Source organism: Rutilus rutilus (genome assembly GCF_951802725.1).
Source record: "Rutilus rutilus genome assembly, chromosome: 18".
Taxonomy (NCBI): Eukaryota; Metazoa; Chordata; class Actinopteri; order Cypriniformes; family Leuciscidae; genus Rutilus; species Rutilus rutilus.
Window position 1 is genome coordinate 23,857,141 of NC_140231.1, and position 26,092 is coordinate 23,883,232.

Here is a 26,092-nt window from a genome sequence, read left to right on the forward strand (position 1 = left end):
TTTTTAACATTAGCCACCCAATTTCTGTCATCATTTACTCACCCTCAAGTTGTTCCAAACCTGTATGTTTTTACACAGAAGACGATATTTGGAAGAATGTGAGTAACCAAACATTTGACGGTAGCCATTGACTTAGTATGGAAGAAAATACTATGCAAGTCAATGGCTACAGTTCAGCAGAAGAAAGAATTTCATACAGGTTTGGAACAACTTAAAGGTGAGTTAAAGGTATAGCGGAGGATTTTCTTTTTCCGGGTGGATCATCAAGACTATTGGTCCTCCTAAGTGTCAATCATTCTGGTGATATGTTTACGTAAGGCCGTCGTACGTGCTCGTGCACATGATTCACACGATGGTTGGGCTTCCCACTGATGCCTCACTCGCAAAGTTTCTACTTGACAGGTAAAGTTTGGTATGCTATTTGGAGAAATCCATTTAAAATCACTGCTAGTAAAAGTTAATGTAAGCTATGATTAGCTCGTGCATGCTCTCTCGTGCACACGTTTAATAGGCGTTCCCTCTCGGGAGCAGGTAGAGTGTTGCGCATGTGCATTTTTTCAAAAAGTGGAGAGGGCGGTTCTTTTCTAAAATTCGGGAAAATCCTCCGCTATACCTTTAAGTTTTTGGGTGAACTATACCTTCAAAACTTAGTACATATTAGTAGTTATATTAATATACGACCATTCAAAATTTTGGGGTCAGTAAGATTTTGGTTTTTTTCTTTATTTTTATCAGATAAAAATAAAAATCGCAGAAATATTGTTTATGTTTCATTTAAAATTTAATTGTGTGATGTCATAGACGATATATTTGATTTATACTGACCATCGGACACTGTGCTCCTTAAGATTTGGACAATAGCTATTTAAAAACCCATTTCGGTTGACCACTTGTCGATTGTGTCCAAACTATTGACTGGTAGTGTATAAGCAACTCCTGACAGGTTGTGTAATAAATGGTTACTAATAAACTATAGAAAAGGCTTCGTTATGCAAGCAAAGTGACAAATAAAATGGAACTTACTATGCCCATTATCTTCATTACATAAGAAAAACAACAGAAATAGATTAGAGAATGACTAAATAACTGAAAAGAGCAAATGCAGTTCTTTACAAATAGTTGGAATTTTCTTTGAAATGGTACCTGGAACCTCGCTGTTGCCAGTTGTGGTGGCATCCGCAGGGGTAAATGAAGTGTTTGTTTTGGGACTTGAAGAGGACTGAGTGGATGTCAGATCAGGTGTAGGGATCTCTGATGTAGACAAAACCGTAGTCTTGATGGGGGTGAGGGATGGGGACGCGGCAGATGGGGTTGATGGGGCAGGTGGTGTTTCGGTGGGGACGAGCGCAGTTGGAGGGGGGACGACAGGAGGGGCTGTGGGAATCTCCGGCGTCACCATAACCTCAGAGTCTTTGAATACTGTTGTTCCAACAAGTTCAGGGGACGGTGTCATAGATGGGGTGGCTGATGGGGGCGCCTGGGTGACTGCGATGAAGGGTGACGTGGGAGGAGGGTCTGTAGGTTTGGTGGTCTGTAAGACTGCACCTGAGAAAGAGAGATTTTAAAGCTTTAAAAACAGATGCAATAATATATATATTATATACATATGTATATATATATATATATATATATATATAAAACAGACTTTCATAGACCATTAATGCTAAATTGTACATTTCCGTTCAAAGGTTTGAGGTTAGTAAGATTTTATTTGAAAGAAATTCATACTTTTATCCGGCAAGTGACAGTAAAGACATTCATAATGTTGCAAAAGAAAAGTTATTTTAATCAAAGAATACTGAAAATAAAAATAATATATCATGGTTTCAACAAAAAATAAGCAAAACAACATTCTGTTTTAAACAGTATTTTTGATCAAATAAATGCCGTCTTGGTGAGCATAATGAACTTTTTTTTCTTACCAACCCCAAAACTCTATGATCAACTGAAGTTTGGGATCTCAACGTTAACACTGAACATCGAGTATCTCACAAAACAAAATTAGGTGTGTGTGAAAATACTCTATCCTCCAGGCAATTCCTTAGTAATTTTCTGGGCCTCAAATTTTTTACATTTTTTGTGTTGTTGGTTTTTGTTGATGGATTACAAAAGTTCACCTTCACATACTTTAAAGTAGACTTGTATTTAATTTCCTATTTCAATAACTGATATGAATATTCCAGATTAAATACAAATTATCTAAATTTATTAAGATTACATAATAATTTACAGGAAGTTTTAACTCACAAGCCAAGATCAATCTGGGGTAAAAGCAACTCTGCAGGAAATGCATCATCACCAAAAAAATACCGAGGCCTTCTAAGGATAACTAGTTTATCTAATGGAGGAAATGCGACTGCGTTATTCAAAGCTTTTGTGTGTCATAAAAGTGCCTTACCTGAAGGGTCAGGGATTATCTGGGCCGTGCTGAGGGCCACAAAGGCCACATGGAGCAGGAGCAGGGGATACACACCCATACTGCCCTGAAACAGAATACACACATACCAAAATCAATCTATGACATGTTTCAGTCTAATAAATGAGCACTACTTCACAAATTCACACGTTAACGGCACTATAGAGACGTTTTGGCAGGGATCGTCCGCATGGGGATTGTTGCGCTTGTCAAGAATCAAATTAATTCATAAAGTTTGGGATGGGCTGTTCTGATGGAGGTGGAGTGAAGAGACTTACCTGAAGAAACGAAACCTGCATCACTCACTCATTCGCACAATGATCTCCTGTAGATGACAGAAAGAAATGGAGAATTCATCATTAAACTCAGCAACTACATTAACATTTGCATCTATAATATCATACATTTATCACATCGTTACTTGAGGAAACTTGAAGATTATGATGCAATTGTTTTAATTACATTTTTAACATTTTAACATTTAATTTGTACAATAAAATAAAATATAACAAGACAATTACCTTTTTTAACTACGTGTATCAAAATGTATATTAAATAGTGAAGTTTGACTAATATTGGTATCAACAACTGATTTTTATTATTGTGACAAACCTACTGCCATAAATAAAATTACATGCCATTCATAAATTCAAAAATAATTCATAAATTCATTCATAAATGTGCGCACACTTTCTGTATTGAACCGGAAAATGAGTCATTTCTCTCAGACTAACACAAGTAGAGATTTGAAGCTCATGCAATCAATGTGAAATGTTCAGATAAGACTGGGTTTTTAAATTCATGAAAACAAATTATCTCTCTCTCAAAACAAATACAATTATATAAAATAAATTAAATGAAACAGATTGGCATCATGGCAATTTGGAAAAATCTAAAAAAGAATATCCATAGCCATCTCTTTTACAACTCTACACACGATCCAGCCAAACGCGCCGCACATGGCCACGTATCAAGACAAGAGCAACAGATACTAGACAGACAACGTCCAAGTGTCTTTATTCATCCAGCAGACTGCCTGCGGATTTGGTCCGAGGGGATTAAGCTCTGAGTTGTGAGATGGTTTGATGTGAGGAGTGAAAATATAATCACAACATCTGAAGCCAAGAGCCTGAGGGTAGCGGGCTGACCGCTAACCCGTTCTGTAATCTCAATGGTGTCTCACTGACTAAACAGTGATAATCCTAGTGCCAATCCGAAGGGTCAGACACTGAAATAATCCAGCCCGTCTGCCACTCGTCAAGCAAGAGCATCCGTGGTACTGCTGCTCCTCGGACGGTCCAATCAGCTTCCACCTCACATCCAAACATCAGCAGGCTCCGCCCAGTAACCCTCCAAGAGATTTCGGTGTCAGTTTGAGCTGCTTACATGAGAATTTCAGGAACTACACCACAATTTATTGCGATGACTTCACATAAAGAAACCTTTCTTATGGGAATAGCTCACCCAACAAACTAAAATTGTTATTTGCTTACCCTCATGTTGTTTGAAACTCTTACAGGGCTCAACGATAAGAGATTTGTCTAGAGATGCACCGATTGCAATTTTCTTGGTAGATTCAGACAAACTGCACTAGTATGCCAAGTCAGTAGTTGGTGATGTCAGATTGTAAAAAAAAAAAAACACTACGCGTCTATAGACAGAGCACGTAATACGTCATTGTTTTCACAAATTTGCCTTTTTGTAGTTTACATAGAGAATCATAACAAATATAATTCTTGTACAGCCAACATTTTATATTTGTCATCCCCAATCACTCTCTCTTTCTTTAGGGCAAATTTAAATGTAAGATTAGTGGGATTTAGCGGGATCGGTTGGGTCGGGAATTAAATCATTCTAAGCAGATAGCGGGTGAGCAGAGTGAATTTTAAAGGTGAACTAAGTAACTTTTTTATCTTAACCGAACAGCTTCGGAGTCATTGGAATGGTTATATGACTGTTTTCGGGTTGAATGGTGGTCTTCTCGCACCCCTCGAGCGCCTGTGAGACGAAAAACCACCCTTGCAACTTTGGGCCGGCGGGCATGGCTCCGTGGACATACCTCAGTGGACACATACCTCAGTGGACATGGCTCTGTGCGTTCGCCGGGTTCTTTGAAAACAAATGCACATGACCAGCGGGAGAAGATGGGACGAGCCAACGAGTTTTGACGACAGTGTTGTCAAATATCTATTCCGAAGCTGTAGGGGGAGCTCTATAGAGAAACCCGCGAGCAAAAAGCGAGAAAAACAGCGAAGAAATCGGCAAAGCTACTTTAAGCGGGAGCTAGTTTGTGCGGAATATAACCTAGAAGGAGTGGGTGGGAGCGAGTCAAAAAAAAAAAACAGTCCCGCGCAGACCTCTACTAGAAACTTCCAGACTGGTGTGTTGAGACAAGTTAGAGCTAAACTTTGCAGGACAGTGGTCCTCCTGGAACAAGTTTGGACCTGCGTTAAGTGATTACAAATCTCACCCAATGAAGTATAAAAGGGCAAAAAAGTTCCATAAACCGTTTAGGGGCAGGTAATACTTTTAAATGTTTTGAAAGAAGTCTAAATATGCTCACCAAGGCTGCATTAATTTGGTTAAAAATACAGTAAAATTGTGAAATATTACAATTCAGCAGCCATTAGTGTCACATGATCCTTCAGAAATCATTCTAATGACAACCACTCATAATGTGGTAGCATTGTGGCAGCGAGTTTCCCCAAACAGTGTCTTTATTTGTTGGATATCGTTTCACTTCGTCACGCTGCCTTAGCTCATTTTGTGCTATGAATGGCTACATGTTAATCTGTGTCCCTCCAGCGTTAATTCGGATGGAAATTCGCAGTTAGGTAATGCAAACAGCTGACCATTTCCATACAAAGAAGATGCACTGACAGTGAAATCCATCTCTGACAATTTAATCAAATCAGCCTCGCCACAAAGCCCGTTATTCTACAGCCAACCGCACGAATTCTAGAAGCTCGTTGTCAAATACAATTTGTTTAAAGGCTGAGCATGCACATGGCTGAGCATTCTTCAGGTGGAGGGCAAATCTGACACGATTTGAGCTGTTTTTGGCTGAGCCTGCAGAAATCCTTCAGATGGGAGGGACAGATGGTCTCGTCTCTCCTCTCTCGCTCTATACATTAATCGTCGGTCTCTATCTGTTCCCATCTCTCTTTCTGGAGTTGGCAGGAAAGCCGTAAACCCGAGAGAGCACATTGCTTCCTTCCTTCCTTCCGTCGCGGTCTGTCTGATTGTCTGCCAGATCCGTCATTCAGCCCAAAAGGCGCCACACCCTCACCTAACTAACACATCACGGAAAGTAAAACAGCATTTAGGAAGTGTGCCAAGCGATTGCATAATTTTACTTTCAGTCAAATCACTCGAATATGTATATGCAAGCTGTCCATCCGCTTGTTTCAGGACTGATGAGTCAGGCATGGTTATCATCTTAGTGAGTTACAGAGGAAATGGCGCACCTCTAATAGATGACACCCATAATAGGGGTTTTCCTCTGAGATCTGACATCATTTATTTTTAAGTGCACAAATGGCCCGTCTCCAGCTCCACCAAGAGGCTTGTTCCTAAAGGACGAGCACGTTGGGCGTGTGCAGAACATCTACGTCGCACCTCAGAGTGAAAGAGGGTTTTCAGAACATGAAAATGCACTAACGCATAGGTTGCACATTCCTCTCTTGCGCAAATTGTTCCTGTTAAGTTGCACCAGATTTGAAATGAGATAAAGTTGACCTTTATAGTTCTTCTTGTTGTTAAAGGAACAGTTCGCACAAAAATGATAATGGTTATCATTTACTCACAACATCATGATATGTCTTGCATGAGGACATTTTGTGTTAAAGGAAGTCACAGGTTTGGAACAACATGATTGTTTTAAGATAAAGGTGCTTTACATGCTGCATTTGAAACATTGTTATCTGAATAAACTTACACTACCAAAATAAAGTTTGGAGTCGGTAAGACTTTTCAATGTTTTTGAAAGAAGTCTCACCAAGGCTGCATTTATGCAATCAAAAATACAGTAAACAACTATTTAGTTGTTTTACAATGTAATTTATACCTGTGATCTGCAAAGCTGAAGTTTCAGCATCATTACTTTATTCTTCAGTGTCACATGATTCTTCAGAAATCATTTTACGCTGATTTGCTGCTTAAGAAGAATTTCTTATTAATATTCATGTTGAAAACAGTTGTGCTGCTTAATATTTTGTGGAAACCATGATACATTTTGGTTCAGGATTCTTTAATGAATAGAAAGTTAAAAAGAACAACATTTCATTTTGAAAACAAAACATTTGTAACATTCAAATTAGTAATGGTCACTTTTGCATCCTTGTTGAATAAAAGTATACATTTATTTTAAAAAATCTTACCGACCCCAAACATTAAGCACTCCCTGGGTATCGAACCCATGACCTTGGCATTACCAGTGCTATGGTTTACTGTTTGAGCAACAATACTACATCCAATAAATGAAATGAGGAAAGAAAAAAACACTGCAAAATGCTAAATTAAATCTGAATGTATATACATACATTCTGTGCAGGTCAAATCCCTTCATGTACACAAGCCATAACTCAAGTCATTCAGCTTGTTGAGGATAGGTGTGATATTACTTTTCTAACCAATCAGGATTGTGATTTTCACCTAGTGGATGATAAAACCTCCCATAAAGTTGATTGGATGAGGTACATTAAAAAAAAAAAATAGAAAAAAATATTTGACACTCTTTTGACTTGGGGAAGTAACAACTACGTAAGCTAAGAACACCTTTAGCAACACGATGACAACCCATTATTGCATGTGCAGTTACTCCAAAACTGATGACTGTGATAAACTGTTCAGCTCTTAACACATACCAGAGGAATCATGCTTTAATACAGCTAAACTAACACATACTACTACTGCTCTCTTTATCGCTCTAACTCTCAAACTCAAGGGCATCTCATAAGAAAAGACTCTAGTAGACATAAGACTGGCATGTTCCTCTTTTCCACATCCTTTACAGAAAGGCAAAACCGTCACAACAAACAGTACCACTATTCTATGATAACCAACCTGTGAAGTTGAGTGGGAGTGTGCTATATGTATGCTTTTAGAAACCACAAATTTAAGAACACAAGAGTGGCAAAGAAAGTAGGGCTGTCCCCTAATAGTAGACTAAATCAACGAGAAGATGTTTAGTCAGCTTCATCAACTTCATATTTGCAGCCGACACTAATTCAGAAATTGCTCGTTTATTAACAAATTATTAAAATGTCCAGACAGTCTCCTTGCTATTTTTTACTGACAGACTCATTCATAATCATTACTTTTGCCAGTGTGCTGAGCAAGCTTTATTGCAGTGAGCGCTTAAATTATATTTTAAATGCTTATTATTATGGTTGTAGTATTTCTCTCTAAAATAGAACAATGATACATATAATATTATTTCTCAAACCTGAAACTGAAGCCATTTTCTGATGGCAAGTATATATTTTTAAGTAACTAAATTAACATCATAAACGTCTGACTAGTCGACTAATGGCTTAAATGAGTGGCTACTAGTCGAGTAAAACAATCTTTAGTTGGGGGCAGCACTAAAAGAAAGTCAAGACACTCTTTATTTACTGCAGCCGAGTTTGGGTCAGGGAATCAGTCAGGGACCTATGTATCTGTTTCACTTTTCCCAAATAATTTTTTTTCTGTTTTAATTTTTATGGATTACATTTTAATGGTTTAAATTACATTTTTAAAATCGTGCAATTTATTAAATTAAACTTACAAAAAGTTTAATTGGTTAAATTAAACTTACAAAATCAAACGAAGGCATAAAATATTCATTTAAATCTTTTAAAACGTAATCAAATGAACATTTACCAATTCATTTTATTTATTTATGTTTGGCAAACAAGGTGCTGCACAACATTAAAATTAAAACATGGAAGAAAACTTTAAGGAAAATCCCGCAATTTTGTATTATTTATAATTATTATTTTTGAAAAGTACATTCTACTGTACAATAGTAAAATTTGTCACAATTTCTTAAATTTAAACTAATTTAGCGTTTATTTTGATGGGTTGTCGTAAAGATCTTTGAGTTTCTGTGTGTATTTGATGTGATGTGATGATATGATAGTTTTTTAATCAAATAAATGGTGAAATGTTTGTGAAGTCATCTCTTAGAAATGCACTTTTGTTGTGTAGGTAGAGGAGATAAAACCACGTCACTCATTCACGCAGTGACGCATTCATATTTAAATAGTCTTTTTGCACTTGAACATTCACAGACACTAGAACATCTCACAATTTAAAGCTGCAGTCCGTAGTTTTTCCTCTTTGTCGCCATCTCTGTTCAAAATCTGCAATTGCGGTAATTCGCGGAATTATCAACGTTACGTGGGTTGTGCCTCGGCACGGCACAGCGCGGATGAATCCAATGTTTTGAGGAGAATGTGCGGCTGTCAGTCGCCGCGCCGGTGTGGATCCTGTCATTCGGAATCACAGATTCTACTTTTTGGAAGTATGACCAACATAAGAATTTTCACCGGAATATGTCGTCTGAACAAGTAACATCCACTTTTGTTCTGACCAACTAAGGGAAAAAAAGCATTGCAGTAATTCGCACTGATTAAATCTATCGATTGCTTATCATATCACGTTAAACCGTGCAAATTATACTTTGTTCTCAAATTGTTAATGTTAACAACATCAGCATTGCGTGACTACATTTAATGTGTATTAGAGCTACCTGTAGTTCAGTAACGTTACTCCGTAACTGTATGAATTAAGTGAACAAGTGCGTTACTGTTACATAATTGAACCACTGAAATGTCTTACTTATCCAGCAGAAAAAAACCCGTCTCTGCGTCCGTTTTGATTCTATAACAAAACAGGGAGTTCACGCCACCTTTCAAAAGCCCTTCCGATATTTATCCTTATTTTCACATAAGCCCGGTTGCAGTCTCTTTTTTTCTGTAGCCACTCCTAAGTCTTTTGCATTTTACAACGGGTGAATCTCCAGTTGTCACTGGTGATTGTCGTTTGAACCTTTCTGGATCCACCATCAAATTGATAAGTTTAATTATATCAAGTGCTGTGAGAAAAGGCTATAAATCTCCACCTCCAACATCCTCACACGCAATATAGCCTACTAGCCGAGACTCCTTCTTTATGTGAACAGATGTGACGTAATGACGCAAAGACATTTCCCGCGGAAATCCACCAGTACCACTGGAATTAAAAACATTATTACAAGCTTACCGTTTTAAATCGAGCTATGGCAAGCAGATAGTTGTGAACACTGGCTGGTTATGTACTTGCACAAAATTATTTTAGATCATTTTTAACCCAAAAAAACGTTACAGACGGCAGCTTTAAGTGTACAGCCCTACTTTTGATTTATTCATCCAAAATCTGTCAAATCCCATGACATTCTGCGTTATATTGTACATATTTTATGACTGTTTTCTGCGATTTCGTCTGTTTTCTCTGTTGTCAAAGCTATAGACGTATCTATTTACAAGTAAATAGCTTCTTATTGTGCGTAGTACGGTATGCTTTCTAACATTTTGCTTGTTTATTTTTTACACTTTTTACAGATATAGAGACTAATCTACTTAGTTGCTTTGTACTCATTCAATAACATCTGTCTGATAACCTCAGATTCTCGTTGTTTTTCCTTATAATGAAAATTTCCTTTCATCCTCCATGTTGTTTGTTAGCTGTGGTAGCATTTTATATACCTCAGAATTCCATTTTTGGTGATCAAGTTTAAGACTTTATTTAAATGTATTACATTTGATCTGTTCTGACTGTTCTCGGCCTGCCTGGTGTGATATTCTGCCAACGTGGCCCCCCGACCCCAAATGAGTTCCCCACCCCTGCCCTGATCAATACAATGCCCACTGAGGTAGCAGAGAATGCTGCAATGGAGGTCCTTTCTGCAGCCAGAGAGCATTTTCTATGGAGAGATAATGGGTATCTGTCTGTTCCCATTCACAGTTTATTAATACGCTGCTCTGCACCCTGGAGGAGTGTGCAGTGTGACAGGAATAATCTCAATGCCTCTCTTCATCTCCCTCAAACTGGGACAGCCTAGCGGACAGGCAAGATGACACTGTCACAAGAAGAAAACTCTGATGGTGTTTCATAACACACACATCCTGCCATTCCGGCAACTTCCTGTGCACCGCTTCCAGCAACTCATTCAGATGAGTCGGGATCTAATGATTTACTCAAGTTACCTGATTACGAAATGGCTAAGGGAGAATGTTCGTTCTCTAGTAAACGCACACCAAAAAACACTGATCTAAAGAAAGACAAAACAGACTCTCAGCTCAGATGAACACAACTGACCGTGATTGCTACAATTCCACATATTTTCCTCCAAAATCAGCACAGAAAACTCAAAAAGGTTCTGTCTGGGCCACGGCTAGAACTTCTTTTGTTGGCTAGTTCACTAAGATCCTTGGTTTGGCATGATGTTTGTGCCACTGTTTCCTAGTTCCTAGGCGTAACTTTAGCTCTTACTTTGATATAGTCTTTAATATCATTTACATAAATGCATACATACATACAAATTATAGTCCATTATAAGCCATACACAACTGTTTAAAAACCTGTTTAGTTAAGTAAATGATATCCTATTGTTATGATAACATTCATGTCCATAATGTGATTTATTTCTGAAAGGAAAGATAAGATCATGGAATTGGACAGTAAATCATTTTTATGTCACAATAAATATTGTTATGATTTTCAGAATAGCATGCACAACCGTTCAAAAGTTTTTTTTAAAGGAAATGTAATTTTTTTTAGTTGTTTAGAACATTCCATTAAATCAAAGAGTCTTGGAAATATATGTTTCATGGTTTCCATAAACATAATAAGCAGCACAACTGATTTTAACATTGATAATAATAGGAAATATTTCTTGAGCAGCAAATTAGCATATTATAATGATTTCTGAAGGATCACGTGACACTGAAGACTGGGGTAATGATGCCGAATATTCAGCTTTGCCATTACAGGAATATATTACATTTTAAAATATATTGAAGTAGAAAACGGATATTTAAAAATTGTAATTACATTCATCAATATTACCATTTCGACTGTATTTTTGATCAAATAAAAAGCTTTTGAGAGCATTAGAGACTTAAATAAAAAATAACTATATTTTTTAAACTTGTTCGACAGTGTATAGTTTCTGTATCACTTCAGATTATATTAATGGTTAGAATAATTAACAAAATAGCCGTTAGAAGCATGAAACATAGAAAAATGCAGGCTAAAATGAGAAATTGTGGAAAGGAATTGTGGTTAACCTGAGAGTCACATACAATAGCTATATTGAAGACTTTTTGTCTTTATTTGATCCCTAATCATTCCCACAGTGTGACTTGAGGAATTATGTGCAAACAAGCACTGAAGTCAAGGTAAACAGATACCTTTGACAAGTGGGGGAGGAGGAGGGTTGTGTGGTGTTCTGCTGGCAGTCTTGTGTCAGGGTTTCCCAGAGAATGCTCTGGTCTAACCACATCACACACAGAGGGCAGGAAGTGGCACAGATGAGGTCAGTATTTAGCACACAGTCAGACTGAGCCACACAGTGAGTCTACACACATACAGTGGACATCCGAAAGAGCGCTTTCTCACAGCTCGTGCCTTTCTCTCTCAGAGTCAGAGTCGACAAAGAATTTGAGGAAAAATAACGTTATATATCATTATATTTACTCACCCTCATGTCATTTCAAACCTGTATTCTTTCTTCCAAAAAAGGTACAATATCCTGGCTTGGTTTTCAATATTATGAAAGTTTAAGTGAATGAAATCTGGGATTGTCAAGCTTCAAAATTGATGCAAAATCACCAAGCATCATAAAAATGGTTCAGGACTTTACGACTTTTTGTGACAAACAAAACAAAAACAAAGTTGTCATTTATTGATAACCTTCACTTCTAGCGATATGTTAACTTTACTGCCTGATTTGTGAATAGTAACATAGTAAAAAGGTTTCTAAAATGGATCGTCTGAGTGATTTACGTGGATACAAAAAATTATTAGAAGTTTGTTACAAAATTATCACAATTTGTGCATCGCTACTTATTTCATGAACTCCTCATAATCAGAAACCGGAGCGCTTTTATGATGCTTTTTTGCTCCAATACTAATTCACTTTCACTGTCTTGAAAATATTGGTTAGGAGGACATTCTTCAAAAATTCACTTTTTACATTCCATCAAAGAAAGAAAGTCATGCATGGTCAAAATGTCATGAGGGTGAGTAAATAATGACTTTGGGTGAACCGTCCCTTTAAGAAAACAAACTTGATTGACTATTACTCAAAGCACTATAATTCACTTCCTAATGAGTGATCAAACCCGATCAACTCCTCAATGAGATGTCTTGCAAATCCTTCCATCCGTAGCTAATATAAACGGGCATGGATTCTGTCTGGGCCCTTGTGCTTACCGAAAGCAAGGAGGAAACCAACGGCCAAGAAGCCACCCTCTCCACTGATCCAATCCTTTCTGACATCTGTAATTAGCTAAACTGCTTCTCACTTCAAAAAGTCAATTACAGATGAAAAATTACTAATCATAGAAACTGGATCAGAAGTCCAACATGTCAGAAAGAGCCTCCAAGACTGTTAGAATACAGTACTATGAACTTTTGAGGATGCTACAGACAAATTGAGCATTACATGCAATGTTTATAAAATGTTTATTTTGCAAAAAAAAAACAAAAAAAAAACATGCTTCTTATCAAGACCGGGTTGAGACGAAACACAAATTTTTGCCATCAGCACATATTAGACGTGCATTCATGTCTCCCAAATGGCGCACTTCATGTGGACTTTCAGTCTCGTGGACTTAAATTGCGCGTGCTCACCGAGTCTACGAGTCCGTAGGCCGTCCCATTCAGCATTTTAACGCTCTGAAGTGTGCTCAGCAGCACCCCCTTTGTACCCTTGAAGCGGTCTTCCGCGAAGCCCGCATAGATGCAGGCTCCACACACTTTAACTACCCAGGAATCCTTACGAAAGGCCAATCAGACAACGGATGGGAGGGGACTTCGCTCACGGATAATTGTTGACATGGCTGAGAAGAAAATATTACGTTTTTTATGACCTATGTACATTTTACCAGTTGTTACCTACAGTTTATACAAACATTATGGTCATCGACCAGTGGTTGATGTCTCAAACATAATAATAGTGCTATTCAACGCACTATTATTATGTTTGAGAGTTGAGACATCAACCACTGGTCGATGACCATAATGTTTATGATACGATCACATTATGATTCATTAAATAAATAGAACCGAATGTCAGGGCTTTACCGAGTCATATGTAAACATAGTATGAATATTGAAACCTGTAAATTCATCTGAAACTCATGCACATTTTCATTATGTGTTAAAATTGTAATCTTAGTTCAAATGGAACATTATGTATTATTATGTACAACTGTATACATCATTTAAATAAGCATGATGTATCTATTGTCTAATGCATGCACAATATCAAAATATAGAACTGTAAAATTAGGGTGTGTAGTTGAAATGGAGATAAGACGTCGGAGCGCAAAAATGTGATTTCTCCTGTCCAACAACAACCAGACCGTTATTTCCGGCTTGACGATCGAGTCTGTCCCAAAAATACCTCTCAATGCGCCCTCGTGGACTCGCGCCAAGGGCCCTATAGGTCTGCACTACATGACGTCACCAAAGCGTGGACTCTGAGGAAGTCCACAAGTCCGGAGTGTGCCATTTGGGACAGGGCCTATATTGCTTTACGTGACACAAGTGTAACAAAAAAAGGAAATGTTCATGAAGAATAACCTCTCTGGAATTAACATTCAATGTCTATTATTTAAAAAAAAAACACACATACTCAGACATGCACTACTGTTGGAATTGTGTCAGAATGTGTGTAAAATATACCTAATGTCTGTGATAATTACTGTGATAAAAACCCACACAAGTATTGCAGGATCCGTAAAGCCATCTAGCTGGTTGGATCATCGCAAAAGTTAAGCTGTGGGAGAACTACAGGGTGTCATCTCTCGTTGCCAAAAGTGCAGGTCTATTTCATAACCTCATGGATTGCAGGGAGAAGTAATAACAGGTCCAAACAGGACAAGTCGATAGAGAAACCCAAGCAGGGTAAGAATAGACCAATAAATCAAATGTACAATGACATGACACTGGCTGAATTGTTAAGAACAAAATGTACAAAATATGTTATTCCGATTCTGCAAAGCTTTGGTTCCTTGCCATTGTCACATTTGGCTTGCTCAAATAAAAGACAACTAATATTGAGAAAATATTATTGACCTGACTGTACTGACACTCTCGGAGGAGACTGCAAAACTTGATCTGAACTGAGCTGGATGATGAGCTGAGATTGAGCTGTTGTCATTTCATAATTGAACTTCGCAATAGACACATTGAACTGAACTGAATCAACATTGGACATAAATTGAGCTGAATAATGACACTACCATGTTCTGTAGAGTTGCTTTAGTTAAAATTTAAGTTGTTTCATAACTGATGAACTTTGCGAGACTGTTATTGAACCAATACTGAATCTGAATTGAGCTGAAAAATTACACCAATGTCTTCTGTAGCTGAGCTGCTTTATATATATATATATGAGGTAAACTGCATCAGCTAACCATGAGTGCAGCAGAGATGGAACCTAAATTATTTTAGTTAGGCCTATTTTTCACACCTTCAAAAGGTGAACAAACAATATAGAAACATTTATATACAGTCTTTATATACACATAGTGCTCCATAACTTTTTTGACATATATGACCATTCACACAGGACACAAACAAATCAAGTGGCAGAGGCCAAAGATAGTTAAATTCTCAATCCAGTATTCCCTAGGCATGCTAGCACTGCAGTGGCGCGCAAACTAACGTCGAATAGAAGTAAAACTCCTATTTACAACGCAGAAAAGGGCGAATTAGAATGGCAACTCTCACCTAAGTGCAGACAATGAATATAGAGCACTTGACAGGACGTCTAGGTGACATAATTCCTGTGTTTGTGAGATACAATCTACCAACTCCCTCGCGTGCCCCCCTCCCCTGGACACACACACACACACATAGCCCACTCTTTAAAAACATGTAGCGACAAAGCGCTGATCAATATGTTGACTTGCACACAGCGCGTGACGCGAACGCACTGGACTGCCATTGTCTTCCCATTCGTTATTGTTACAATGTTTAGAATGTATCCAGTCTGGGATGATTAATATTGCTACAATGCGTCCAGTCAGACAGCATATGTATAGCTGCAATGTATTCAGTCATAGTTAAAACATTTTCCAGTCAGAAATCGTACATATTTGTAAAATTTAACCAGTCAGAACTTTTATTTATTGCTATAATATATCCAGTCTGAGACCAGAATGCATCCTTTTGAAATAACAATTAATATTACAGGAATGTACCCATTTCAGGAACATTCAAACTGTTACAATAGATCAATGAATAAATCATTCATATTACTACAATGCATCCAGTCAGAATTTATTTCAGATTTAAATATTTCAGAAATAAATTTAAAAAATCCAGTAAAATATATATATCCACAATGTATCCAGTCCGGGAATTTTAACAGTTTTACTGATGGTTATCTATTACCCTATATTAACAGATAAGCATTCAGAAATGGTTCATATTGTTACAATGTATCTAGTCGTCATTTATTTATGAGTTTATTTAAATTTCTACACTGTATCTAGTCTGAGACCATTAATATTATCAAAATATTGATATTGAAACAATATATTCCAGTCAGAAATTATTTATATTGCTGTAATGCATCCAGTCAGATATACTGAACGCTGGTTTAATATTCAGTCTGGAAGCATTAATATTGCAACTATTTAACCGGTCTAGAAGAACCATCAATAATGTTGTAACTATGTACCGAGTCCTAAATCATGTATACTGTTACCGTTTATACAGTTAGAAATGATTAATATTGGTACAATATCCAGAAGCATTAATAGTTTTTCTATGAAACCAGTCTAAACCATTTATTTTGCTGCAATATATCAAATTCAGAACCATTCACGTTGCTACAATGCATCAAGTCATAAATTATAAAGACTGCTGCATTTGTCCATCAACCATTAATAGCAACAATTTTCTATTCAGAAATCACTTTTATTTTCACAACCTATCCAGTCTTGAGCCATTAACATCGACACTATGTATCAAGTGATGGATCTTTCATAACGTTCCATTGTATCCAGTCAGAAATCACGCCTGCGTTCTGGCGCACAATCTGCCTGACTTCCACTAAAAGCTATGCGTGTCTCTCTCTCTCTTCCTCTCCCCCTCCTTTTCTCGGCAGACCCCCTCCACCCCACCCCCTCATTTTTCCCTCCTTGCCTCCCAGCTAGTTCGGCAAATGTTCGCGTTGCTTCAAACATTATTGGATGCGCTCCCAAAACATCCTTGCGCGGTGCGTAAACATTACATAAATCTGCGTCTGGGTCTCGGATGTGCCACAAAGGGCTTTGCTTTCTTTGGCTAGACGACCCACTAACGTGACAAAACCCGAGTGACACAAGGGATAAATATCAGACAAACTGAGGCGATGAACAGAAGTTTGCGCTGTTAATATACTCAGAGAAGCAGCGATGTAACTCACCTTGACAGCCCTGTCCCGCACTACCGGAGCCCGGTGTTCCAGATAAAGTGCGATTGTTTTCCACTTCCCCGGCCCCTGTCTCCACACCCCAGGAACCGAGAGTGTGTTCGGGGTGGGGGGCCTGGGTGATAGGAATGATCTCGGACAGACAGCCAATTTGGAGTTGGGCAAAGCAGCGAAGGCGCTTACTGGTATCCAAAATGCATGTCTCGGAAATTCTTAAAGGTGCGCGTTAGCTTTCCGAAAAGCCTATATTCCTGCCCTCTCCACGACACGGGGAATCGGTATCCCACGATTTGTTCGCTGTATCCGGGCGCGTCGGTCGCCTCCTAATCCGCCATGTTGTGCCCCTGCGCCTGGAATGGGAAGCAGCGGATTCCCAGGCCAAGCCCCTCCTCTCCTCTTCCCACGCAGAGACGTCGCGACATCTGGCGGACGACTTGCTTCCAGGAAAGGGGAATGCGCGAATGCGCAGCGATTAGGCGCAATGCGCCACCATGCGGCCCGTTGAGGTATTGCATGGAGAGCAGTCGGAGAACAGCACAACTGGAGAATTCTTTTAGATTCTAGAAATGTATCTAGCCTCTTAAAATGTAAAAGGCAGTTATACTTTCATGTATGAACACCCAATTTATACTGTGAAAAAATAGTATTTATAAATAGGTGCAAAATATTTAGTTCATTACTATACTAGTAAAAAAAGACCATTTTATAAATTTTATACAACATTTCAGTTTCCCCCCCACATAATTCAACCATGTAAACATAACATGGTTATTGTAGCAGTTGCATCATTTAGCAAATAGAGTATTTATTTACTGTAATATTACTGAAAAAGACCACACACTTGCCTCTATATTATAATGTTTTATTAATGTTAATGAACTTGTAGCAATTGCAATTAAATAATAAATAGCTGAATAAATATTTTGTTTCTTAAGCAGCATCATAAAGCAATCCGGTCGTTCTGTAATAGTCTGGAATGTCAGTGGTTCTGGCCAGAGACAATATATGAATCTTACAACACTTGTGCTCTGTTGTGATGGTCTGAACTGTTAGGCCACTAGCAAGGCTTGAGCAGGGAAAATGAGAAATGTTGGACCAAAAGACTTTGATACTGGAGAACCAGCGCTGTGGATTGGTTTAGACAGCCAGATTAGCGATGACGGCCCTGGTGAACTCATCGCTTGACGCGTAGCCTCCCAGGTCTGATGTGCGAACCTACACCCAAGAGAGCAATACAATATATTTTGTTGTCCGTTTGCATTGAGAAGTGTACCAAATAAATACATCAGTATCTAACAGTTTCTCTCGCAAACACACTCCTCAGACATTCAGCACATCCCGGCTATATCGGTTATTTTGACTTCCAGTTTGTCATGGTTAAACACAAAATGTTAAATGGGGATGAAGGTCTTCAAACTCTGCAAGCAATCCACACAATACAAGTGTGACTACAAAGCGACAAATTTCAATCCTTTCGGTTTTACATATTTATTTATTTCTTGGCATTGAAAAAAATTATTTGACAAAGCATTGGTCAGTTAATCAACGGCACGAATAAACCTTGATAAATCTGTGAAATTGAAATGTGTTGTTTCCACCTTCTCAAACACCATAAGATAGAAAATATCAATACTGCAGAGTATGAGCTTAGAAACGTATGAAGAAAACATTAGAGCAGTACCACAATGAATGAGAGGCAGTGATATCATTTGCCTTTGATATCAGTCAGTCACGGTTAGTCAGCAATGGCACGGAGCAGACTTTCTGTCCAGAACATTTGCATCACCAAACGAAACCAATAGCTGCCTATCTGACTTATGACGGCAGCAGATTTGATTAGTGATGTTTGCGTTAGTAACAGTGCGAGGGGAAAAACAATCACACTGCTGGAACTTCCGTCTCAATATGCCAAATGGCCTTTGAAAACTTGTTGATAATCAAATTCACTGAGGCACTGGAACCACAAAGGCAATTCGACGAGGACCAGCCCCAAACAGAGATGACATAAAAGCAGGAATACAACTGAGCGTTACAGAAACAGCAGGGTACGTACAGCTTAGGATGAACTAAAACTTAAAACTGGAGTGAACAAAGTAGTGCAGTAAACTGATGTCAGACATGCACTAATTCAAAAGTGTGGGGGCCGTAACTTTTTTTTTCAGGCGGTTAACACTTTTATTCAGCAAGGACACATTCATTTGATCAAAAGTGACAGTAAAGAATTCATAACGTAAGAAAAGATTTCTATTTCAAATAAATGGTGTTTTTTTAAACTTACTTTTCATCAAAGGTTCCTGGAAGAAAATCTAAATGCGTCACAATTTCCACAGAAATATTAAGCAGTTCAGCTGTTTTCAACAATGATAATTAGAAATGTTTCTTGAGCACCAAATATTAGAGTGATTTCTGAAGGATCGTGTGACATTTAGCTTTGCCATCTAGAACTAAATAACATTTTCAAATTTATTAAAATAAAAAGGTTATTTTAGACTCTTGTGGTATTAAGAAAATATGACTATTTTCTGATCAAATAAACGCACTTTTGATGAGCATATCATATTTTTATCATTTAAAATATTACAGACCCCAAACTTTTAAATGGAAATGTGATTCTGGTTAAAGATGCATACTGTGAAAAACAGAAATGAAAATAAAAGTACATGAATACATAACATTAAGGGGGGGGACGACAACAACAATAAAAACGAAACAAAAATGCATTCAGTAACCAGTCAAAAAAAATGATAAGAGACAATGAAAGTGAGAGACGGGAAAAGGGGAGGGAAATGTAGGGGATCCGGGATGGGTATTGGGTTTGGCAAGCATCTTCAAACAGTCCGATGACCCAGGTTGGCCACAATCGCACGGACAAAGTCACTAGTGGTGCTGTAACCCCCTAGGTCTCGCGTCCTCACCTGGGACACACACACACACACACACACACACACACACACACACACAATTAGACACAGACAGTCACATCCACCCAGAACAGGATGTGATGGCAGAGGAAGAAAGGTGGAGAAAGGGGAGGTGAAGAGTGAAGACCACATCAGAATTTATGGACAACAAGCACAAACTTGGCTAGAGTCTGACTGCAAGACAGCTTCTTTTAAGAGGAAAAAAATTAATGAATCAAATAGAGGACATCCATGTCAGAGTATTTAACGTATGAAAGTAATGGATTAAAGACCACATTAAATCAGAATTTATATTTTGTGGCTTTTAGTTCCTGTCTTAGTGCACTTCTAAAAGTAACAATTATCTAGCAGATGTGCATTTACTGAAAATGCTCTCAATTACAAATACCACCTTGCTTTGACCAGCGACAACAAACCATTATTTCAGTTGTTCTGAAGCTTGAACGTTATTTTTTTGAACACTTTAAGCCAGTGGTTCTCAATGTCGCAATATATTTTTTACAACATTTATTCATCTTTGTTAATGTTAGTTAATAAAAATAGAACCGTTCATTAATAGTCATTCATTTACAAATATTAACAGATTTAAATTTAGATTTTTAAAATGTATTCGTAAATGTTTTTCAGGCAATCCATGCTTTTCACTGTTATATGGTAAAGATCTTCTGAAAGATACAGAATCTCCAGACCAAAAGAAACGAGCGATAGAAGCATTGCCTGTGCACATATAAAATAAAGTGATCATCAAACATTAGCAGCTTATAAATCTAAAGAGTTAATGTTGATTAATGCCGTTAACTACCGTAATGGAGGATGGAATGGATTCATTTTGAAAGTCTTAAAATAAGGTCTTTAAATAAGATGAGAATGATAAAATATAGGAAAAGGCGAAGTTAGTGAAGCGTGATAGTGAGCAGAACCTCAACCCACAAAACTATCCAAAAAGCCCCACTATCCACATAAAACAAAGAGGGTGTGTTGTGGTTAGGGTCATTAATCCAAAACCATTCACAAAGGAAAATCCACCAATTAGGATGAAAACCAATGCCACCAGGACTATATAGACTTGCGTGTAAAACATCCATCGACAACAAATTTTGCATCTTGAACGCATATTAAAACCATTGCAACACTTGCACTTACACAATCATATTCTCTACACAATTCAGATATACATATATAGTTCTATCAGCCACACAATACACCATTCTCTCCCATTTTATACATGAACACACAAACACACAATCACTTCTTACCTTGCCCTGCTTAATGACTTTCCTGACAGCCTCAGACACCATGTTTGAATGATACTCAAGGCTGAAAGAAAAATAAACCACTCACTCATGGTTTCCACAAAAATATGAAGCAGCAAAAACATTTTTCCAGATTGATAAGAAATGTTTGCACCAAATCTGCCAATTAGAATGATTTCTGAAGGATCATGTGACACTGAAGACTGGAGTAATGATACTGAAAATTCAGCTTTGCCATCACAGGAATAAATTACATTTTAAAAATGATATTTATTTCATAGTTTAAATTGAAATAATATTTTAACTGAAATTTTAACTTTAACTGTATTTTTTTTTATCAAATACCTGCCTTGGTGAATATAAAATAATACTAATAAACATTTATTCCAAACTTTTGACCAGTAGTGTATATACAACAGCAAGATAACAAATCATGATGTAAAGTGTAAATTCAGATAACAAATAAGCCCACAATAGATCTGAAAACCATGTTTAACATGAATAGAAAGTCAAAACAGAGATTAAAAATGTTGAGCTTAAAAACATAAGATATGATGGTGAAAAAGTAAATATGGAATATCAGTGCTGGATAACAGTGGGAAACTCACTTGATGTGTCTCAGCATGTTCGCTGCACTGAGGAGCATAGCGGTGGGGTTTGCGATATTCCTGCCGACAGCCTGAGCAAAGGGATGTCTGGCACCCTGAAATGAAATGCAAGAATACATGAATAACTGTAAAAATCACACGCTGCAAAGCAATCTGAATCTGTTTATGTATAATGAATGAAGAAGGTATGAAAACTATTTAGATTTAGACTCCAACCGTTTCAAACACAGCATATTCTGCGCTGTAACTCTCGCCTGGAACTACACCGGCTCCGCCCACCAGCCCAGCCGCCAGGTTATCGATGATGTTGCCGTAGAGATTAGGCATCACTAGCACATCAAACTGATATGGATTCTGCACCAGCTGTGGGACACAGAACAAGATGCTTACTATATTTATAGGCCATCCTCATTACCCGCCACCAATAAAAGATTGGAAATAATACCTGCATGCAGCAGTTATCAATGATGATGGTTTCGTATTTAATCTTGGGGTAAAGTTCAGCCAACTCTGCACAGCTCTGCAGGAAGAGACCATCCGCAAGCTTCCTGTGGAGATAATCCAAGGCGAGTGAGTCTATACATTGAGCTTCCAAAATTGTATGGGCAGAAATATCCCATCACACTTACATAATGTTTGCCTTGTGGACAGCGGTCACTTTGCTGCGGCCCTTCTTGGTGGCATAGTCGAATGCAAATTTAGCGATGCGGCGAGATTTCTCCCTGGTGATGATCTTTAAGCACTCAACCACTCCTGAAACGCTCTGCAAACACAGAGGTGCTCATGATGCAGAGGTACATTATCTTTTTTTTTTTACATTTAAAAAAAAAAGAAATTAATACTTTTATTCTGCAAGCATGCTTTAAATTATCAAAAGTTTCAGTAAGGACATTCATAATGCAAATAAATGCTGTTCTTTCTATTCATCAAAGAGTTAATACAAAAATATTAAGCAGCACAACTGTTTTCAAGATTGATAAAAAAAAAATTTACTTGAGCACCAACCACATCAGAATGATTTCTGTAGGATCACGTGACACTGAAGAATGGTAAAATGTAATAATAAATTGTAATAATATTTCACAATATTACTGTGTTTTTGATCAAACAAATGCAGCATAAGGCCGTGTCCACCAAAGCGTTTTTAGCCAGCTGAAAACGCCATGCACTCTGCTGAAAACGCCTAGCTATGGGCGCTTGAGAGCGTTTTGGCAGTGCAGCATTTTTTTCAATTGAGACGGTTTGCTTGTTATGATACGAAATGTCCGCGAAAGTCTCATTTCGCACATATTTTGTTTCTGTGTTGATTCTATATTCTATGTGTTCATTATTTTGTTCCGTTATTATGCTTATTGTTGTCATCTGTTAACGTTGTAGAAGCAAAATGTGGCGGTTGGTCGGTGTGGTATTAGTCCCGCCTCTCCTCCACTGTGATTGGACGGTTGGGTAAAAAGTGACAGTGATGAGCGCTGCGTTTTACCCAAAGTTGAACATTATTCAACCCTTGGCGACCGGTAAAAAACGCTCCCATTGAAAACAATTGGAAAAATACGCCAGCCGCGTGAAAAAACGCTTTGGTGGACATACGGCCTTAGATACTTCTTTCAAAAAACTTAAACTTACCAATTAATAATAAAAAAAAAAACTTTTTCTGAGTCTGTTTTGTAAAGGCACAATACAAAAACTCATATTTATGTTAAAAGCAATAGAAAGGAGTTTATATTAAAAGTCTATGACAATTTTAATATTCAAATACTGGGTTAGGGTTAGTATATTAATGATATCATTTTGTTGGGAGAAATGTGGTCACCCTCATGTTGTTCTAACCCTCTGTATTATTTCTTGTAAAACAAAAAAAGGAGAATTTCTGACTTTTTACTTCGTACCAGGATAGTAACCACACCCGTCAACATAAAAACAAAATACCAAAAAGCACGATAAAAGTAGCTCATATGATGTGTGCTATATTCCAAAGTAATATGTCAGCTCTGTGTGAAGAGCAGACCTTAATTTAAATCACTGATTATGAACATTATGATGCCATAATGTTCCCTTCCAGATCTGTTGAATCAGGGTCCAATATGTGACTAGGACCAACTAGTTCACTGAAGACAATTGGCTTTAAAGTTTTATTCATGAAAGTTTTTGCTGTATTACCACCTCGGTCTCTTCATCTATTCTTCCTTACTTAAATGCCTTTAAAAGAAATAAAATTATAAGCACAACAAATACCTCATGCTCCAGAGAGCTGTATTCTCCCTCTGTCTGCTCCCGGATGATGACCAGATCCAGGTTATTGTGGCGGGTGCTGTAACCAGGCAGGCTGTTCACATGAACCACATTGGCAAACAGGTCCAGCTTTCTCCTGTACATTATAACACAAGAAATAACCAATTAATCAAAAACTAGCAGGAGAACCACGAGTAGTAGAAAGCAGCCATGATAATACGTCAAAGAAGTACCTCAGTCTCATCTCATATGATGCCAGTTCACCCTTGTACTCCATAGGAGTGTGAATCTTTCCTAAGCACAGAGAGAATTAAAACATTTATTTTAAGTGCCAAATTAGTTTACTGTATGTCAGCACATCAATATATAAATCAGCTTGCACTAATTTAACATGTTGAATTAAAAGCCACTGTATTAAAACGTGATCAGCTGTTAGAAACGTTACCTTTGATGGCAACTCTGTTGTTCTTCATGGAGGACAGCACCTCTTCCAGTTTCTCCTCACTGGCCATGTTCTGCACCTCGCTCAGATGAAACTCCTCAAACTCCACAGGAACATCAGCTGCCTAGAGGGTGAAGTCAAAAGGGAATTGGAAACAAGTCTACACAGTGTACTGCTGCAAAGGTATTTCAAACTTCATCTACCCCTAAGTGAAGGATGAATGAACTTCACCGTGAGTATATCGGCTGAGAATGCCACTGAAGGTTAGATGTTTAAAAGTTTCCTCAAGTCTTTGAAAACATGGTTGAGAAAGTGCATCAGTACCTTGAAAACATCTTTGACAGCAGTCATCAACTCAGGTCCAACTCCATCTCCAGGGACCATGGTGACCTTGAAGGTGCTGTCAGCACGTGCCGGGGGACTCTCGGCCACATTCTGACCGGTCAAACTCAGGGAGCGGGCGCACAACGGCTGCAAACGGGCAGCACTCAGACCCTGAGGGGTCAAAAACAACACAGGTCAAGGGCTATTATGGGTTGACATCACAGACAGCTCAGGCTGTTATTAATGAAGTGAATTTAACAGTCATGATAATTAAAGAGCTATTCAGTCATTGGAAAACGGATTTGCGTGAACCATCCATATGGTTCTAAAAGGTCTTTCAGAACCTAAAAGCCCGAGGCCAATTAATCAGCCAAAATGTTTTACATTTTAAGTCAACTAATTAAGAGAATACATTCCCCTTGCATCATTTCCCAAAAATGTTGACAGCCTTTGACACAAAAGAAGATATTTTAAAGAATACTGATAACCAGAGATTTTTTTTTCCTACTATGGAAGTCAACGGGTGTCGTCAAGTGTCTGGTTATTCACCAACATCCTTTAAAATATCTTCTTTTGTGTCCAACAGAATAAAGAAATTCATACCTGTTTGGAACAATTTATGACATAATTAAATTTTTTGGGGTGAACCATCCCTTTAAATGTTAGGTAAACAACCCTTCAGTGTGTCTAAAATTGTACTATACAATGCTAATGGTAAATACTAGTTAAATAGTAATAATAAAATACATATACAGAAGAGTTTTAATGGACCTCTCCCGTGAGCTGTCATCTAATATATTTATAAAAAAAAATTACCAGTTACAGTTACCCATCGTCATGTGTAATGCAATTCTGAACTTAAACACGTCTACAGACAGCAGTTTATTCTCCAGTTAATCTTTGTATTTGGCCGTGTGACGCAAACTTACATTAGTACTATTTCAGTGTAAACTATGAGAAAATGACAGCGTCGTGTTTCAAGACTCACCTTGGCCAATGTTACTAGGCTCCCTCTCAACGCGGCCGCCATCATGCTTTAACGTGAGGAAGAGGTCGCTGCGATCTTCCTCCTGAACTAGGAACCGCTAAGTGTGTTTCTCTACTGCCCCCTGCTGGATGCAGTGTTACCGCAGTGCTTCTCAACACACACTAGAGGTCCTCAGTAAACTGAATATACATACATTTTTTTAAATAAATTACATTAGATATATAACCATTTAAT

The 26,092-nt window shown here is 37.9% G+C and overlaps 2 protein-coding genes across 4 annotated transcripts in view; both read right to left on the minus strand.

Annotated features, from left to right (window-relative positions):
- The window catches only part of ptpra (protein tyrosine phosphatase receptor type A), a 34,256-nt gene extending 16,751 nt beyond the window's left edge, over positions 1 to 17,505 (minus strand). Inside the window, exons 1-5 of one of the 2 annotated variants that reach the window (XM_084388268.1) lie at positions 17,088 to 17,450; positions 2,695 to 2,741; positions 2,399 to 2,483; positions 1,144 to 1,545; positions 1,024 to 1,035 (exon numbers count right to left, since the gene is read on the minus strand). In XM_084388268.1, the coding sequence (XP_084244394.1) occupies positions 1,024 to 1,035; positions 1,144 to 1,545; positions 2,399 to 2,483; positions 2,695 to 2,715 (520 nt within the window). In that variant the 5' untranslated portion in view covers positions 2,716 to 2,741; positions 17,088 to 17,450. Of the gene's footprint in view, positions 1 to 1,023; positions 1,036 to 1,143; positions 1,546 to 2,398; positions 2,484 to 2,694; positions 2,742 to 17,087 lie in introns of both variants that reach the window. The other variant, XM_084388269.1, reaches the window with a different exon arrangement.
- Positions 17,506 to 17,934: 429 nt separating this feature from the next.
- Positions 17,935 to 25,971, minus strand: idh3b (isocitrate dehydrogenase (NAD(+)) 3 non-catalytic subunit beta). Of its 2 annotated transcripts, none has more exons than XM_084388254.1 (11): positions 25,859 to 25,971; positions 24,871 to 25,041; positions 24,550 to 24,670; positions 24,338 to 24,398; positions 24,108 to 24,240; positions 22,505 to 22,638; positions 22,321 to 22,423; positions 22,092 to 22,238; positions 21,876 to 21,970; positions 21,271 to 21,331; positions 17,935 to 18,308 (listed from the first exon to the last, which is right to left on the minus strand). In XM_084388254.1, the coding sequence occupies exons 1-11, from the start codon at positions 25,901 to 25,903 to the stop codon at positions 18,231 to 18,233; spliced, it is 1,149 nt and encodes a 382-aa protein (XP_084244380.1). In that variant the 5' UTR covers positions 25,904 to 25,971; the 3' UTR covers positions 17,935 to 18,230. The 2 variants fall into 2 exon arrangements, with proteins under 2 accessions (XP_084244380.1, XP_084244379.1); XM_084388253.1 differs by lacking the exon at positions 17,935 to 18,308 and adding an exon at positions 18,564 to 20,008.
- Between the last annotated feature and the right edge of the window lie 121 nt (positions 25,972 to 26,092).

What these genes read in the sequence shown, in the direction of transcription:
- idh3b (XM_084388253.1), bottom strand. Translation starts at nt 25,903, where the DNA reads ATGATGGCGGCCGCGTTGAGAGGGAGCCTAGTAACATTGGCCAAG. An exon ending in TTGATAACTGCTGCATGCAG is followed by an intron (nt 22,239 to 22,320) that starts GTATTATTTCCA and finishes TGTGTCCCACAG; the next exon opens with CTGGTGCAGAATCCATATCA. An exon ending in AATATGCTGTGTTTGAAACG is followed by an intron (nt 21,971 to 22,091) that starts GTTGGAGTCTAA and finishes ATTTCATTTCAG; the next exon opens with GGTGCCAGACATCCCTTTGC.